The sequence below is a fragment of the Ranitomeya variabilis genome, chromosome 4, assembly GCF_051348905.1.
Source record: "Ranitomeya variabilis isolate aRanVar5 chromosome 4, aRanVar5.hap1, whole genome shotgun sequence".
In the NCBI taxonomy this organism is placed as follows: domain Eukaryota; kingdom Metazoa; phylum Chordata; class Amphibia; order Anura; family Dendrobatidae; genus Ranitomeya; species Ranitomeya variabilis.
Genome location: NC_135235.1, coordinates 719,580,487 through 719,597,417, shown reverse-complemented (window position 1 = coordinate 719,597,417; position 16,931 = coordinate 719,580,487). Strand labels below are relative to the sequence as shown.

Sequence of the window (16,931 nt, the reverse complement as noted above, 5' to 3'; positions counted from 1 at the left end):
GGTGGTCTTGACTGATCACAAAAATCTGATGTATCTCGAGTCTGCTAAACGCCTGAATCCTAGACAGGCCCGTTGGTCATTGTTTTTCTCCCGTTTTGACTTTGTGGTCTCGTATTTACCAGGTTCAAAGAATGTGAAGGCTGATGCTCTTTCAAGGAGCTTTGTGCCTGACTCTCCTGGAGTCGCAGAACCAGTTGGTATTCTTAAAGAGGGAGTAATCTTGTCAGCCATTTCTCCGGATTTGCGACGTGTGTTGCAGAGATTTCAGGCTGGTAGACCTGACTCTTGTCCACCTGACAGACTGTTTGTTCCTGATAAGTGGACCAGCAGAGTCATTTCCGAGGTTCATTCCTCGGTGTTGGCAGGGCATCCGGGAATTTTTGGCACCAGAGATCTGGTGGCTAGGTCCTTTTGGTGGCCTTCCTTGTCACGGGATGTGCGGTCATTTGTGCAGTCCTGTGGGACTTGTGCTCGGGCTAAGCCTTGCTGTTCTCGTGCCAGCGGCTTGCTCTTGCCCTTGCCTGTCCCGAAGAGGCCTTGGACACACATTTCCATGGATTTCATTTCAGATCTTCCGGTGTCTCAAGGTATGTCTGTCATCTGGGTGGTATGTGATCGCTTTTCCAAGATGGTCCATTTGGTATCTTTGCCTAAACTGCCTTCCTCTTCCGATCTGGTTCCCTTGTTCTTTCAGAATGTGGTTCGTTTACACGTCATTCCTGAGAATATCGTGTCTGACAGAGGATCCCAGTTTGTTTCCAGGTTCTGGCGATCCTTTTGTGCTAAGATGGGCATTGATTTGTCGTTTTCGTCTGCCTTTCATCCTCAAACTAATGGACAAACGGAGCGAACTAATCAGACTCTGGAGGCTTATTTGAGGTGTTTTGTTTCTGCAGATCAGGATGATTGGGTGACCTTCTTGCCGTTGGCTGAGTTTGCCCTTAATAATCGGGCTAGTTCCGCTACCTTGGTTTTGCCATTTTTTTGCAACTCTGGTTTCCATCCTCGTTTTTCCTCGGGACATGTGGAGCCTTCTGACTGTCCTGGGGTAGATTCCGTGGTGGATAGGTTGCAGCAGATCTGGAATCATGTGGTGGACAACTTGAAGTTGTCACAGGGGAAGGCTCAGCGTTTTGCCAACCGCCGCCGCGGTGTGGGTCCCCGACTTCGTGTTGGGGATTTGGTATGGCTGTCTTCTCTTTTTGTTCCTATGAAGGTCTCCTCTCCTAAATTTAAGCCTCGCTTCATCGGTCCTTACAAGATATTGGAAATCCTTAATCCTGTGTCCTTTCGCTTGGATCTTCCGGTGTCGTTTGCCATTCACAACGTGTTCCATAGGTCTTTGTTTCGGCGGTACGTTGTACCTGTGGTTCCTTCTGTTGAGCGTCCTGCTCCGGTGTTGGTTGAGGGCGAGTTGGAGTATGTGGTGGAGAAGATCTTGGATTCTCGTCTCTCCAGGCGGAGGCTTCAGTATCTGGTCAAGTGGAAGGGCTATGGTCAGGAGGATAATTCCTGGGTGGTTGCCTCTGATGTGCATGCGGCCGATTTAGTTCGTGCCTTTCACGCTGCTCATCCTGATCGCCCTGGTGGTCTTGGTGAGGGTTCGGTGACCCCTCCTTAAAGGGGGGGTACTGTTGTGAATTAGACTTTTTTGGCTCCCTCTTGTGGTCACTAGTGATATGACTCTGGGATTGTCTTTCCTCAGTTTGGCACCCACCTGGGTCGTTAGTCCAGGGGTGTTGCTATATAAACTTCCTGGATTCTCAGTCCAGTGCCTGGCATCGTTGTAATCAGTTCCTTTCTGTTTGCTCCTGTCTGCTGGTCCTGGATCTTGCAAAATTAAGCTAAGTCTTGCTTCCTTGTTTTTTGGTTATTTGCATTGCTATTATTTTTTGTCCAGCTTGTACTAAATGTGATTCCTGATTCTGCTGGAAGCTCTAGGGGGCTGGTGTTCTCCCCCCGGGCCGTTAGACGGTTCGGGGGTTCTTGAATATCCAGCGTGGAAATTTTTATAGGGTTTTTGCTGACCGTATAAGTCATCTTACTATATTCTGCTATTAGTCAGTGGGCCTCTCTTTGCTAAATATCTAGTTCATTCTTACGTTTGTCTTTTCTCCTTACCTCACCGTTATTATTTGTTGGGGGCTTGTATCCAACTTTTGGGGTCTTTTCTCTGGAGGCAAGAAAGGTCTATCTTTTCCCTTCTAGGGTTAGTTAGTTCTCCGGCTGGCGCGAGACGTCTAGAACCAACGTAGGCACGTTCCCCGGCTGCTGCTATTTGTGGTGCTAGGATTAGATATATGGTCAGCCCAGTTACCACTGCCCTATGAGCTGGTTTTTTGTGTTTGCAGACTTGGTATGTATTTTTGAGACCCTCTGCAATTGGGGTCATAACAACTGCCCCTCTGTAAATGCGGGAAAGAAAAATAAATAAATAAAAAAAGGAGATTGGCGCTATTTCAGCACAGATCAATCCCCCGCCCCCCCTCGCCCACTATACACTGAAACAGTCTATTAACAATGATAAATAGTTTTAATGTGCAAATCAAGCTAGGCTTTTGGTGAACGAACAGTTATCGAACAGAAACTCGAACAGCCGAATTTTAAGCAAATTGCTCGGGTTCGTCGAACGACTCGAACACCACCCAAAACAGCTCGAATTTGAAATTGGCGAACAGTTCGACTCGAACACCACTCATCTCTAATCATTACCCTCCGTTTTCTCTAAAAGGCTCATCATAATATTTTTCTAACTTGTCAGCACATTCTACGTACACTGTCATTTGCCTTTGTAGTTTACGGATCTGGGCAGGTAACGGTCAGAGTCTTCTAATCTCAGGGGGTAGTTGGATCCTCCAGGCTATACGTTCTATACAAAAGGGCTTTCAATGCCCAAAGTCACTTGGACAGTTTTGGGTGGAGGAGAATGTTGTGGTCTAGAGGCAAAATGGTGATCACACGATTGTGATACGGCCGGACTACACCACCGATAAAGCAGCCACAGCCGGTGACTGAGAAGAATCTGTGACTTCTCTGCATTTAGTGGTCACTACTCACCTGGGTAGTCATATGTAGGAATCTCCTCTTTACACCGCTCATCACCCCTCACATATGTCTCTGTAGTATTAATATGGGTCAGATCTTCACCCTGAAACAAATATTGTAAAGGTCACAGACAGACGGAGAAGTCACATCTATGATCAGCTCTAATCCTGCCATCTCCACCGTTCTCATTACACAAGCATAAAACATATAATACTGGTGGATAAAGCAACACTGAACACATGAAGTTCACAGCCGTCTACACATTGTGACAGAGTCACTGGTAAGGTGATAGAGGGGAGATATGTGTCACTGCGCTTATCGGCATTGGTGATGTGAAACCAGAGCATTTTTCTCCAGCACACTATGTGTTGTGAGGGTTAAGTTGCATAAACAGGGCTGGTTTTATGTGGACCTTCACAGAGCGGGTGGGAGAAGGTCCACTTTATCTCCCCTGGCAGACCTGCCAGGACCTGCATGAGGACATGATCATGTGATCAATCACATGATGGGGAAGTTACAGGCTTGGGGTGAAATAACCGAGCTCTACAGGCAGTCTGGGTTCAGCTAGCCTGGAGAGAGGACTCCAGAGGCTTTGTGGCTCCTCGAGAACAGACTGAACCTGTCCTGCTCCAGAGCGGGGTGCCACCCACAACATACAGGCTGTGCTGCAGCATTTTGTTTTCTTTTGTTGGTTCGTTCTTGTTTTAGCCAAGAAGGCTGAGTTTGTTTTCCCCACAAGTTGGTTTATGCTGCCTTACATTAAAGAGACGGTGTTCCCATTTGTCCTACTTTTGTGTGCCGCCATGTGAGTGAACTGCCACAACATCATAAAGCCTCTTTCACACGTCCATGTCTCCAGAACGTGAGGTGACAGTTTTCACACGTACCGGAATGAATGGGTCTGTGCACATGTCCGTTTTTTCACTGTCAGCATGGAGGGCAAAACGTACTGCACACGTGCAAATGGAGAACACACATTGATGTCCTCCATGAGACACGCATCAGCACCAGGGAAGAAGCGCTACAGTAAGCGCTGTTTCCCCTCGGCAGGTGCTTTAGACGGCTCTCATCATTCTCCCCTGCTATGCCGGAGGTCGGCGTGAGCAGAGGAGAATGATGAGAGTTATATTAAAGTCCAAAAGATATTAAAGTCCGAACGATGACAGCAGGTGGGGGCTTTGGGGACTATTACTCCCATCATCTGACACCTACTGCCGCTAATATCAGTGTCAGCAGGAGCAGATGATAGGGATATTCCTCACCCGCCACCTGCAATATATCGAAATAAATGAATGAAAAACCCGGTGTGGGTTCCCCCTATTTTCTTGACCCAACCACGCAAAACTCACAGCTGGGGGCTGCAACCCCCAGCTGTCAGATTCAGCAAGGTTGGTTATCAAGAATAGAGGGGTACCCACGATATTTTTATATTTATTTAAACAAATCATTTTAAAAAAATGGCATGGGGTCCCCCCATTTTTGACAACCAGCTTTGCTAAAGCTCACAGCTGAGGACTAGTATTCTCAGGCTGGTATAGGGTAATGGATATTGACCCCCAGCCTAAAAACAGCAGCCTGCAGCTGCCTAGAAAAGGTGCATCTATTAGATGCGCCAATTTTGGCGCTTTGTCCGACTCTTCCCACTTGCCCTGTAGCGGTGGCAAGAGGGGTTAATATTTGTGGGGTTGATTTCATCTTTGTATTGTCATTGTATTGTCATTGTCAGGTGACATCAAGCCCACAGTTTAGTAATGGAGAAGCGTCTAAGACATCTCTCCATTACTAATCCTATAGTTATATGGTAAATAACACAGCCAGAATAAAGTCCTTTAATTGAAAAAAATGACTCCTTTAATATTCTCAATTAAACCATACTTATGACCTTGACTAATTCCACCAAAGCCCTCGATTTCCTGTAATAAAAATAAAATAACAAAACAATAATATACCATACCTGTCTGTCATTCTGTCTCATGCCGTAATCCATGTCTGGGGGATAATTAGGTTTCAACCTGGATGGTGCCAAGATGCGACCGTCCAGGCTGAGTACCACTGGTGAATGAGCTGATGAGAGCGCAGCATCATTTACCATCGGTGACATCATCGAGGCCGGGCTGAACTACGGTGACCTCAGGACCGTGGGAAAATGCCAGTGATGACATCACCGCTAGTCACTGAGGCTGCGCTCGCAGAAGCTCATTCACCAGTGGTTTTCAGCCTGGACGGTCGCATCTTGGCACTGTCCAGCTTGAAAACTATTTAGCCCCCAGACATGGATTACAGCATGGGACAGAACAACGGACAGGTATGGTATATTGTTAATTTTTTATTTTACTTTTATTATAGATCGAGGGCTTTGGTGGAATTAGACGATGCAGTAACTATGGTTTAATTGAGATTAATAAAGGAGTCTGTCATTTTTTCAACTAAAGGATTTTATTCTGGCTGTGTCTTTATTTACATACTGTATAGCTATAGGATTAGTAATGGATAGGTGTCTTCAGGGCTGCCACTAGGAATTTCGGGGCCCCATACTGGCAAAATTTTGGGGGCCCTTTGAGACCGCCCAGGCTCCACCCCAGCCCCGCCTCCACCCCTCAAACTGTCCAAAGTCCCACAGCTCTCTCTTGAAAAAACTCCACTTCTCACCAATCACACATTAACAGTTCCCATCACCAGATCACTCATATAGCCAGCAGCTTTTGTTTTAGCCAAAATATTTTTCTAATCTGCCACCACAAGGCAGACTCTTTTGGCCGAGCTCTACTCTACGCTAACCTATTAAACATTTGTTAAAATATGTAATACAATTTAGGTATATTTTTATTTATTTTTAAATTTTTAATATGACCAATAATATCATATACAAGGGACAAATACCACTGCACCATGACCAGATTACATATTACCACAACAGTGACCTGTAACACCACATACAAGGAACTAATACTGCCACACCATGTCCAGATCACATATTACCACCACAGTGACAGAATAATACCAGATACAAGAGACAAATACCACCACACCATGACCAGACCACATATTACCACCACATGGTGACGAATAATACCACATACAGCAGAGGTGTCAAACTGCATTCCTCGAGGGCCTCAAACCATGCATGTTTTCAAGATTTCCTTACAATTGGACAAGGTGCTGGAATCATTCTGTGCAGGTCATTAAATTATCACCTGTGCAAGACAAGGAAATCCTGAAAACATGACCTGTTTGCAGCCTTCGAGGAATGCAGTTTGACACCTCTGACATACAGGGAACAAATACCGCTACAACATGGCCGGACAACATATTACCACCACATGGTGACTGAATATTAAAATACTGATCATTAATAAAGAAAATGCAATACTATCACCAAAAGGGCCTTTATACACAGGAGATCTGTACTAAGTATGCAGTGTCTGTGTACAGGTAATACAGTGATCACCGGTGACATTATACACAGGAGCTCTGTATATAGTGTCAGTGTAAAAGTAATAGTGAGCACTGGTGACATTGTACACAGGAGCTCTGTATATAGTGTCAGTGTAAAAGTAATACAGTGAGCACTGGTGACATTGTACACAGGACCACTGTATATAGTATACAGTGTATAGTCTCAGTGTACAGGTAACACACTGACTCACCAGTGACGTCTCTAGGTGTATTTTTTCAGCTTCCCTTTTCATCTTAATCCAGCACAGACCACCATCACTTCTTCCAGCCAGGAGTCGTCTCTGCAGGAAATAAGTTATCTAGAGCTCCGCTTGCAGAACACATTACTTAATTTTACTTATCATAGTGTCGCTCTGCACAGTAACAGGACCCCCCCCCCCCATTTAAAACAGTATACTCAAAAAATAAAATAAATACATCACTGCAGTAATAATATCCCTTAATTAGCCCCTAAGGTAATAATATCCCCCAGCCTGGCCCCATGTATCTCATTTCTGGCTCCAGCCATATGTTTTCCCATTCTGCCCTCATGGTTATCCATCCTACCCCATCTGTCCCATGATCCTGCCCCATCTGTTCCCATGATCCTGCACCATCTGTCCCCATGATCCTGCTTCATCTGTCCCCATGATTCTGACCCAACTGTCCCTATGATCCTGCCCCATCTGTCCCCATGATCCTGCCCCATCTGTCGCCATGATCCTGCCCCATCTGTCCCCATGATCCTGCTCCATCTGTCCCCATGATCCTGCCCCATCTGTCCCCATGATCCTGCCCCATCTGTCCCCATGATCCTGCTCCATCTGTCCCCATGATCCTGCTCCATCTGTCCCCATGATCCTGCCCCATCTGTCGCCATGATCCTGCTCCATCTGTCCCCATGATCCTGCCCCATCTGTCCCCATGATCCTGCCCCATCTGTCCCCATGATCCTGCCCCATCTGTCCCCATGATCCTGCCCCATCTGTCCCCATGATCCTGCCCCATCTGTCGCCATGATCCTGCCCCATCTGTCGCCATGATCCTGCCCCATCTGTCGCCATGATCCTGCCCCATCTGTCGCCTTGATCCTGCCCCATCTGTCCCCATGATCCTGCTCCATCTGTCCCCATGATTCTGCTCCATCTGTCCCCATGATCCTGCCCCATCTGTCCCCATGATCCTGCCCCATCTGTCTCCATCGTATCCATCCTGCACCATGATCCTGCCCCATCTGTCTCCATCCTGCCGTGTCTCACATTCTGCTGTCTCCCATCCTGCTCCCGTGTCTCACATCCTGCCCCAGTGTCACATTCTTCCAAGTGTCTCACATTCTGCCCCCGTGTCTCACATTCTGCCCCCGTGTCTCACATTCTTCCCCGTGTCTCACATTCTGCCCCCGTGTCTCACATTCTTCCCCGTGTCTCACATTCTTCACCGTGTCTCACATTCTGCCCCCGTGTCTCACATCTTCCCCGTGTCTCACATTCTGCCTCCGTCTCACATCCTGCCCCCGTGTCTCATTCTGCCCATGTCCCACATTGTTCCAGGGTTGTTTCCATTCCTTCTCCCTGTGTTTTCATTCTGCCCCCGTGTTGTTTCCATTCCTGCCCCATGTTGCTTCCATTCCTGCCTGTGTTTTCATTCTGCCCCATGTTGTTTCCATTCCTGCCCCGTTTTCATTCTGCCCCGTGTTTTCATTCTGCCCCATTTTCATTCTGTCCCGTTGTTTTCATTCTGCCCCATTTTCATTCTGTCCCGTTGTTTTCATTCTGCCCCGTGTTGTCTTCATTCTACCCCGTGTTTTCATTCTGCCCCGTTGTTTTCATTCTGCCCCGTGTTTTCATTCTACCGTGTTTTCATTCTGCCCAGTTGTTTTCATTCTGCCCCATGTGTTGTTTTCATTCTACCCCGTGATTTCATTGTGCCCCGTTGTTTTCATTCTGCCCCCTGTTGTTTTCATTCTGCCCCGTGTTTTCTTCATTCTACCCCGTGTTTTCATTCTGCCCATGTTTTCATTCTGCCCCCTGTGTTGTTTTCATTCTGCCCCATGTTGTTTTCATACTGCCCTGTGTTTTCTTTCTGCCCCATGTTGTTTTCATACTGCCCTGTGTTTTCTTTCTGCCCCCTGTGCTGTCTTCATTCTGCCCCGTGTTTTCTTCATTCTGTCCCCTGTGTTTTCTTCATTCCTGCCCCCTGTGTCTCCAATCTGCCCCGGGCTTGCCGCATTCAGTTAAAAAAAAAAACAGCTTTCTTCTTACCTGGCTAGGCTCCAGCACCGACGTCCATCCCAGACATTTCAGCGCGGACTCACCGGCGAATGACAATGACGTCATACGCAGGCGAAGTGCGCGCTGACGTCAGCTGCCAGCCTCCGACGGGCCCGCAAAGCAATAGAACCTGCGTCTCGGGGCCGATGGGCAGATGAGACGGGGCCCCCTCTGCCCACTGGGCCCCATATGCCAGTCAGGGCAGTAATGCCCTGATGGCGACCCTGGGTGTCTTATAGACGCTTCTCCATTACTAAGCCATGGGCTTCATGTCACCTGACAATATAAAGGTGACATTAACCCCACAAATATTAACCCCAATTGCCACTGCTACAGGGCAAGTGGGAAGACCCAGGCAAAACACCATAATTGGCGCATCTAATAGATGCGCCTTTTCTGGGCAGCTGTGGGCTGCTGTTTTTAGGCTGGAGGGGGGCCAAAAGCAATGACCCCTTACCAGTATGAGAATTCCAGCCCCCAGCTGTGAGCTTTAGCGAGGTAGGTTGCCAAAAATGCGGGGGACCCCATGTCGTTTTTGTTAAATTGTTTTTAAATATTTTAATAAGTAAACATAGCATGGGGACCCCAGTGTGAGGATATGGCCGCTTACTGAAGACTATCTGACAAATTAAAGTAGAGCAGAGTCCACCGCTCTAAGGCTGCCGTCACACTAGCAGTATTTGGTCAGTATTTTAAATCAGTATTTGTAAGCCAAAACGAGGAGTGGGTGATAAATGCAGAAGTGGTGAATATGTTTCTATTATACTTTTCCTCTAATTGTTCCACTCCTGGTTTTGGCTTACAAATACTGATGTAAAATACTGACCAAATACTGATAGTGTGACGGCAGCCTAAGACATAAAGACTTTTTCCAGCACAGAGCACCGGTGACATCAATATTATTGTACTTTAATAGTTAATTTGCTTGATGTGTTTTATTAGTGATTTTCTTGCTCAGCAGTTCATGCTCTGGAATCAATGTTTCTATTCAGTGGCAGTCAGCAGAGGAAGACGAGCAGGCTAGAGTTTATGTGAACCTAAGGACAGACTCTATCAATCTCATATGTATCAAGGTCTCGCTTCCATTGTACTCCCAAACCTAGGCCCATTGTGTGGGTGGGGATAGTACTCAGGGGAGCCATCACCACGGGAGGTCTCATATACAGTCCCAGCTGATGGAATATGCCTTGTTCTGTGAGCTAAAGGAAAATGTTTAAGGGGGCGGGAGAAAAAGACATCGGGTTGAATCAGGCAGTTGTTGGAGGGATTTCGATGGAAGAGGATCCAAGCTGGAATGGATGGATGATCTATGGAGCTTTGGAGATTGTTGGCTGGAGGAGTATCCATGAGCTATGGTCGGGATATCCATCGTCTGGAGGAACATAGGCTGAGACTGCACACTATACCAGCTGGAGATACAAAATCTGTGGGCCAACCATCTATTCTTGATAACCAGCCTTGCTGAAGCTGACAGCTGAGAGTTGCAGCCCCCAGCTGTGAGTTTTGCCTGGTTGGTTCAAGAAAAAAGGGGGGAACCCACACCGGGATTTTCATTAATTTATTTAATTATATCGCAAGTGGCGGCTGAGGAATACCTCGACCATCCGCTCCTGCTGTCACTGTTATTAGCGGCAGCAAGAGTCGGATGATGGGAGTAAGAGTCCCAAAAGCCCCCACCTGCTGTCATCGCTCAGACTTTAATATAACTCATTATTCTCTTCTGCTCCTGCCGATCGCCGGCAGAGCAGGGGAGAACGATGAGAGCCGTCTTCAGCACCCGACACCGAGGAACAGCGCTTAAGGTAGCGCTTCTTTCCCAGCGGCCGTCTGTGTGATTCTGAGGCAGCACACGGTTGCCACACGTGTGCCGCAAGTATTACAGACACGGACACGGATATCTCAGGTATTGGTTTTTCCGGGACCGGAAATAAACGGAAGTGTGAAATCAGCCTAAGGGAGATCTCATGACACCTTCTCTCCATCTACCTGATGATCCTGAGGAACATTGGGGTCTTCTTGTTTACAGTACAGTGGAAGAAGAGGACGGGGACATCTCTCTGGTGTTGTCCTCTTACCGGATAGATCTGGAGGAAACACATACAGTCACTGAATTCATTCTTTACATACAGATAATTATAGGCCGTGTGTATTTACTCCTGCCTATTACCTGGTGATGTGAGGGGCTGGGGAACCTCCATCATGACGTCCTTGTACAGATCTTTGTGTCCTGCTAAATACTTCCACTCCTCCATGGAGAAATATACTGCGACATCCTGACATCTTATAGGAACCTGACACATACAATGACACCGTCATCCCCCGATCCCTTCATAGCGTTACTATATAATGTCCCAGCATTCCCAGCAGTGTCACCTCTCCAGTCAGCAGCTCAATCATCTTGTAGGTGAGTTCTAGGATCTTCTGGTCATTGATGTCCTCGTGTATCAGGGGGTGAGGTGGAGGCCCCGTGATTGGGCTCAGGGGTCTTCCCCATCCCTCAGACACAGGGTCCTGACAGCGCTCACTAGGGGTCTTCTTCACTACTGTGTAATCCTGGTTATGGAGAGACACATTAATAAATCTCACTACAGACATTTCCAGATCCCTCACCTCTCCAGTTCTGTCCATCTGATATTCCCATAGATAAGAATGATGTAATGAGACGTCATCAGAATCTCCCACCTCTCCAGTAAGCCGGAAGAGGATCTCTAGGGTGAGGTGTAATATCCTTTCCGCCATCTTGTCTCTGTCCATATCCATCTTTGATGAGTAAATCAGGAAAATTCTCTTATATAGAAGATCTTCACTGAGAGGATCTGATATTGTAGAGACCTGAATGAGAAGAAGATGAGCCGATGTAACGTCATAAGAATCCTGTGTAATAATACAATTACTGGAGATAATAAGGGAAACATATGAGGAGATTTATTATTTTACAGTATTTAGTTTCCTTCTTTCCATCTACTAATAAAACCTATATATTTCGGCCACAGACAACAAGCAGTTTCTCCCTCGGAGTCGGCAGCTGAATACGTTCCTCATAGACTCATCTTCCATAACGCTAATTCTCGCCTCATTTACCGACCCTGGAATCGGCATTAGTAATACTGCAGGAGATATTCATTACACGTGACAGGAGAAATAACGACTCCATGATGAGGACGACATCTCCATCTTCTACTGCGGCTCTAGGAACAGATCTGTCCAGAGTCGGTCACTGACTCCATCCCCACCGGCCTCTATATGGAGGTTTCCCGTCTTCCCCGCACTGGAATCTTCTATCACGTTAGATCTCAGCTCTGAGTCACACACAGAAGTTTGAGGCTTTTATAGGAGATTGTCGGTAAGAACAAGACCGGAGATATCTGAGGCCGATGTCTCCATGTACGGGGTTTATTTCTCGGGATATGACGGTTTTCTTTGGTACTTTCCCCCATTAGAAGGGACACCGGTGGATATTGGGGTCTTTACCTGCTACAGTCCTGGTGGGATTTACTCGGTACAGTGGCCGCTGGACAAATCTCACCATCAATTCCCCTCAGACTGAAGGAACATCGCTCCTCTACTCGGCTCTATGGATCCAGGATGAAATCCACTGCGGCCCCTGCAAGAAAAGAAGGAGGAAGAGCAGAAGTTGGGGGAGACCACCGTGGCCTGAGATTTCTACGGCTGCTCTGTGCGCACAGGACCTGTGATGAGGTCACAGGAGGGGAGGAGTCAGGGGTCACATGATCAGGGGCCTCAGTGTATGCAGGACTGTGCTGTGCTGGTTGTCATGGTGCTGGATGAGGGGAAGTTTATGTGTGGGGTCAGGAGGGGTTTACAGTGTGGATGTACCAGAGCCGTGTGTGTACGAGGTGTACGGAGCGGAGCCGTGTGTGTACAAGGTGTACGGAGCGGAGCCGTGTGTGTACGAGGTGTACGGAGCGGAGCCGTGTGTGTGCGAGGTGTACGGAGCAGAGCCGTGTGTGTGCGAGGTGTACGGAGCGGAGCCGTGTGTACGAGGTGTACGGAGCGGAGCCGTGTGTGTACGAGGTTTATGGACCACACAGACCCCCCTGTGTACACTGTATAAACCCGTATACCCCCAGCTTCGGTCACAGACCCCTCTGTGTACGCTGTATACACCCGTATACCCCCAGCTTCGGTAGAAGACCCCTCTGTGTACGCTGTATACACTTGTATACCCCTAGCTTCGGTCACAGACCCCCTTGTGTACGGTGTATACACCCGTATACCCCCAGCTTCAGTCATAGACCCCCCCTGTGTACACTGTATACAACCGTATACCCCCAGCCTTGGTTTCAGACCCCTCTATATGCTGTATACACCCGTATACCCCCAGCTTTGGTCACAGACCCCTCTGTGTACACTGTATACACCTGTATGCCCCCAGCTTCGGTCGCAGACCCCTCTGTGTACGCTGTATACACTCGTATACCCCTAGCTTCGGTCACAGACCCCCCTGTGTACGCTGTATACACCCGTATACCCCCAGCTTTGGTCTCAGACCCCTCTGTATACACTGTATACACCCGTATACCCCCAGCTTCGGTCGCAGACCCCTCTGTATACGCTGTATACACCCGTATATCTCCACCTTCGGTCACAGACTCCTCTTTGTATGCTGTATACACCCTTATATCCCCAGCTTCAGTCACAACCCCCCCTGTGTAGGCTGAATACACCCGTATACCCCCATCTTCAGTCACAGACTCCTCTGTGTACGCTGTATACTTCCAGCTTCAGTCACACACCCCTCTGCATACTCTGTATACACTCGTATAACCCCAGTTTTGGTTGTAGACCCCTCTGTGTACGCTGTATACACCCGTATACCCCCAGCTTCGCTCACAGACCCCTCTGTGTACACTGTATACACCTGTATATCATCAGCTTCGGTCGCAGACCCCTCTGTGTACTCTGTATACACTCGTATACCCCTAGTTTCAGTCACAGACCCCCCCTTATGTCCGCTGTATACACCCATATACCCCCAGTTTCGGTCATAGACCCCCCTGTGTACACCCTTATACCCCCAGCTTTAGTCGCAGACCCCTCTGTGTACACTGTATACACCCATATACCACCAGTTTCGGTCACAGACCCCTCTGTGTACACTGTATACACTTGTATACCCCCAGGTTCGGTCGCAGACCCCTCTGTGTACGCTGTATACACCCGTATACCCACAGCTTCGGTCGCAGACCCCTCTGTGTACACTGTATACACCCATATACCCCCTGCTTCGGTCACAGACCCTCCCGTTTAGGCTGTATACACCCGTATACCCCCAACTTCGGTTGCAGACCCCTCTGTGTACTCTGTATACACCCGTATACCCCCAGCTTCGGTCGCAGACCCCCCTGTGTACACTGTATACACCTGTATACCCCCAGCTTCGGTCGCAGACCCATCTGTGTACACTGTATACACCCGTATACCCCCAGCTTCGGTCACAGACCGCTCTGTGTACGCTGTATGCACCCTTATACCCCCAGCTTCGGTTGCAGACCCCCTTTGTGTACGCTGTATACACCCGTATACCCCCAGCTTCGCTCCAAGACCCCCCCAGCTCTCTATTCCCCTGTAGAACTGACCCTGGACACACACGGTAACACTGCGGTCGTCGGCCTCTCGTCTCTCGCACATCTACTGATAACAAAAGATGAACAGAATCCAGCCCTACTCACTGAATTCTGCCCGTCAGCGGAGCTCGACACCCTATTAATTCGACATTGGCGCCCCCACTGCTCGGCCGCTGTCCCTCTAATATCCTATAAACTATAAATATAATAAAGCCCAACACTTTGCCGGCTCAAAAGGTTTAAAAATATAATAAACCCCATTTGTTTGGAGGCTCAGTTATTAAATGGATCCTTTGTATCTACAACTAGCACCACCCAATTATAACACACCGATAACGTATTAAATATGGAGCAATCTGAGTAGGGTAACAACAAGATTAGCACTCATCCATCAAAGTGTGCCTCAACGTGTTTCGCCCTGCCGCATCATCAGGAGGCCCAATATAATGATGTCAGCTCATGATATATGATGTACATGTGTCCTCTATCGGAGGGTCCTTTTCAATAGCCCACTTGGCCAGACCTCTCCTCAAACAGTCCCTCATTATTTGTTGAATGAACACAAAGATTCAATCGTCCTGCACATGCTCCGCACCACAACATGTGTTCCACACTGGGACTCATAGAAGCATACTGGAGGGCGCGCCAAGTTCCAGAGAACATGCCCGGAAATAGCGCGAAGTGCTGGAGCGCCCGGGCCAGAAATGACGCACATCCTCCGTTTCGTGTCATACTCCAGCACTGGAACGCATGGACCAGAAGATCACTTGCTCCCATACTGGATTGATGTGTCCCAAGCTGGAACGCATGCCCAGCATATACCTGTAGTGATCAATGCCAATGTCAAATCAAAAGGAACTGACAATAGATATATGGGAGAGTCTGTGGGGCCATATAGTATCAACAGCTTCCTAAAGTGGGACAGCCACCACCCAGCCCCCTCAGAAAGGGATACCCAAAGGGCAATTCCTCGGATTGAGGAGGAGCTGCTCTAGTATCCGGGAATTTCATAGACAAGCAGGTGACGTGTATGGCCAGATAAGGGATAAAGGTTATCCCCAATATATTCTAGATTCAGTCCGCACTTTTGAAGTCAATAAGAATAGACAGTCACTTTTACTGAATAAACAAAAGGAAAAAGAAGGCAAAAATGACATTACAAGGCTTATTGGCACGTTTGATAGAAAACATGACCAAGTCAGAAATGTACTTAGGAGACATTAGGACATCCTAAGAATGGATCCGGGCCCTAGGAAGATGGTGGGGACTACCCGCACGTTCACCTATAGGAGAGGACAATCTATGAGAGATCATTTTGTACAGTCTCCACAAAAAACCTACATATGGGGGTACATGGCTCAATAGGAAGACGTGTGGGTTCTATAAGTGTGGAGACTCATTTCTGTAAATGGATGAGATCCAACAAATCTTTCACGAGGTCATCCACTGGGAGAACAGAGGAACTTCTCAAATTGTAAGACTGCGGGCGTAGTCTACGTAGCCACATATCTCTATCCCTTGGATTATCTGGGGAAAATGGAGAGTTTAGAAGGAGGGAGAGTGAACCTTTGGGAGACATAAATGATCATGATTCTATAAGTTGTAAAGCGCTGCGGAATATGTTGGCGCTATATAAATAAAATTATTATTATTATTATTATCATGATACCCCACTAGCGAGACTACTGAGAGGGACACACTATGGGGGATGAATACAATCTGCTTCTCTGTGATAGAAGTGGTCAAACCTAGTCCCGGGTGGGAGATCATGGTAGGAATATGCTGAGAAGAGAAAGTGAGTGGATTTTCAGAATGGATTCACTTACCCTAAAAGGATTAAGTGAACAGATATCGTATGCTTGTTTTTGTAAACATAACCCGTGTTTGGACCGTTCATCCGGACTTTCTCAAGCCATTTGCTACTTCTTTCCCTTTGTAGAGCCTAGAAAATGGATTCCAAGTATCCAAGTGTAGCGCCCCCACTGCCGCAGGGCCGAGGGGTACCTGGTACCGGGCCTCTGAGTCTCTGTTCTGGGGTTGTCACGGTGGCTAGGCCTGGTCCGTGACCCTGCTGAGGGGCGTACAGTGAATGATAGTTGCGGATGGTGGTGGTGGTGCGGTGCAGTAAATAACGAGGACACCAGGTTGCAGTCTCTTTACCTCTTTACTGAAGGTCTCTGGGTCCTCAGTCCGGAATACGGTTCACCAGGCTGCGCAAGTCCGGCCGGTCCAATGGCACCTCCAGAGTTCTCTTTGCAGGTGGAAATCTGTGCCTACCTGCTAGCGCTATGTGTTGTGGTCCTTCCCTGCTGTGCTTACGGAAAGTCCCCACAACTGTTGTGTCTGTTTCTTAAGTTCCCTCACAACTCGATTAGATGATGTTCTGCTAATCTTCCGTCCCTCCCTGATGTTACAGTTAGGACGGCACCCGTATGACGGGTAGGCTCGGAGCTCTTCCGGGACCCAAGAGTCGCCCCTCTCCACAAGTTGCCCCCCAAGACTGCATAGGTGATTTAGGTGAGACAGCCCGCCTATGACTGACTGTCCTGCCGTTGGTTTGAAGTATTGCCTGAAGCTGAATATAGTAATACTT

The 16,931-nt window shown here is 47.9% G+C and overlaps 1 protein-coding gene across 1 annotated transcript in view; it reads right to left on the bottom strand.

The window, feature by feature from the left end:
- LOC143766624 (uncharacterized) overlaps positions 1–12,421 on the bottom strand; it is a 30,510-nt gene extending 18,089 nt beyond the window's left edge. Inside the window, exons 1-6 of the mRNA XM_077254429.1 lie at positions 12,222–12,421; positions 11,433–11,582; positions 11,124–11,303; positions 10,918–11,041; positions 10,737–10,834; positions 3,058–3,148 (exon numbers count right to left, since the gene is read on the bottom strand). Of these exons, the coding sequence (XP_077110544.1) occupies positions 3,058–3,148; positions 10,737–10,834; positions 10,918–11,041; positions 11,124–11,303; positions 11,433–11,510 (571 nt within the window). The 5' untranslated portion in view covers positions 11,511–11,582; positions 12,222–12,421. The remainder of the gene's footprint in view (positions 1–3,057; positions 3,149–10,736; positions 10,835–10,917; positions 11,042–11,123; positions 11,304–11,432; positions 11,583–12,221) is intronic.
- Between the last annotated feature and the right edge of the window lie 4,510 nt (positions 12,422–16,931).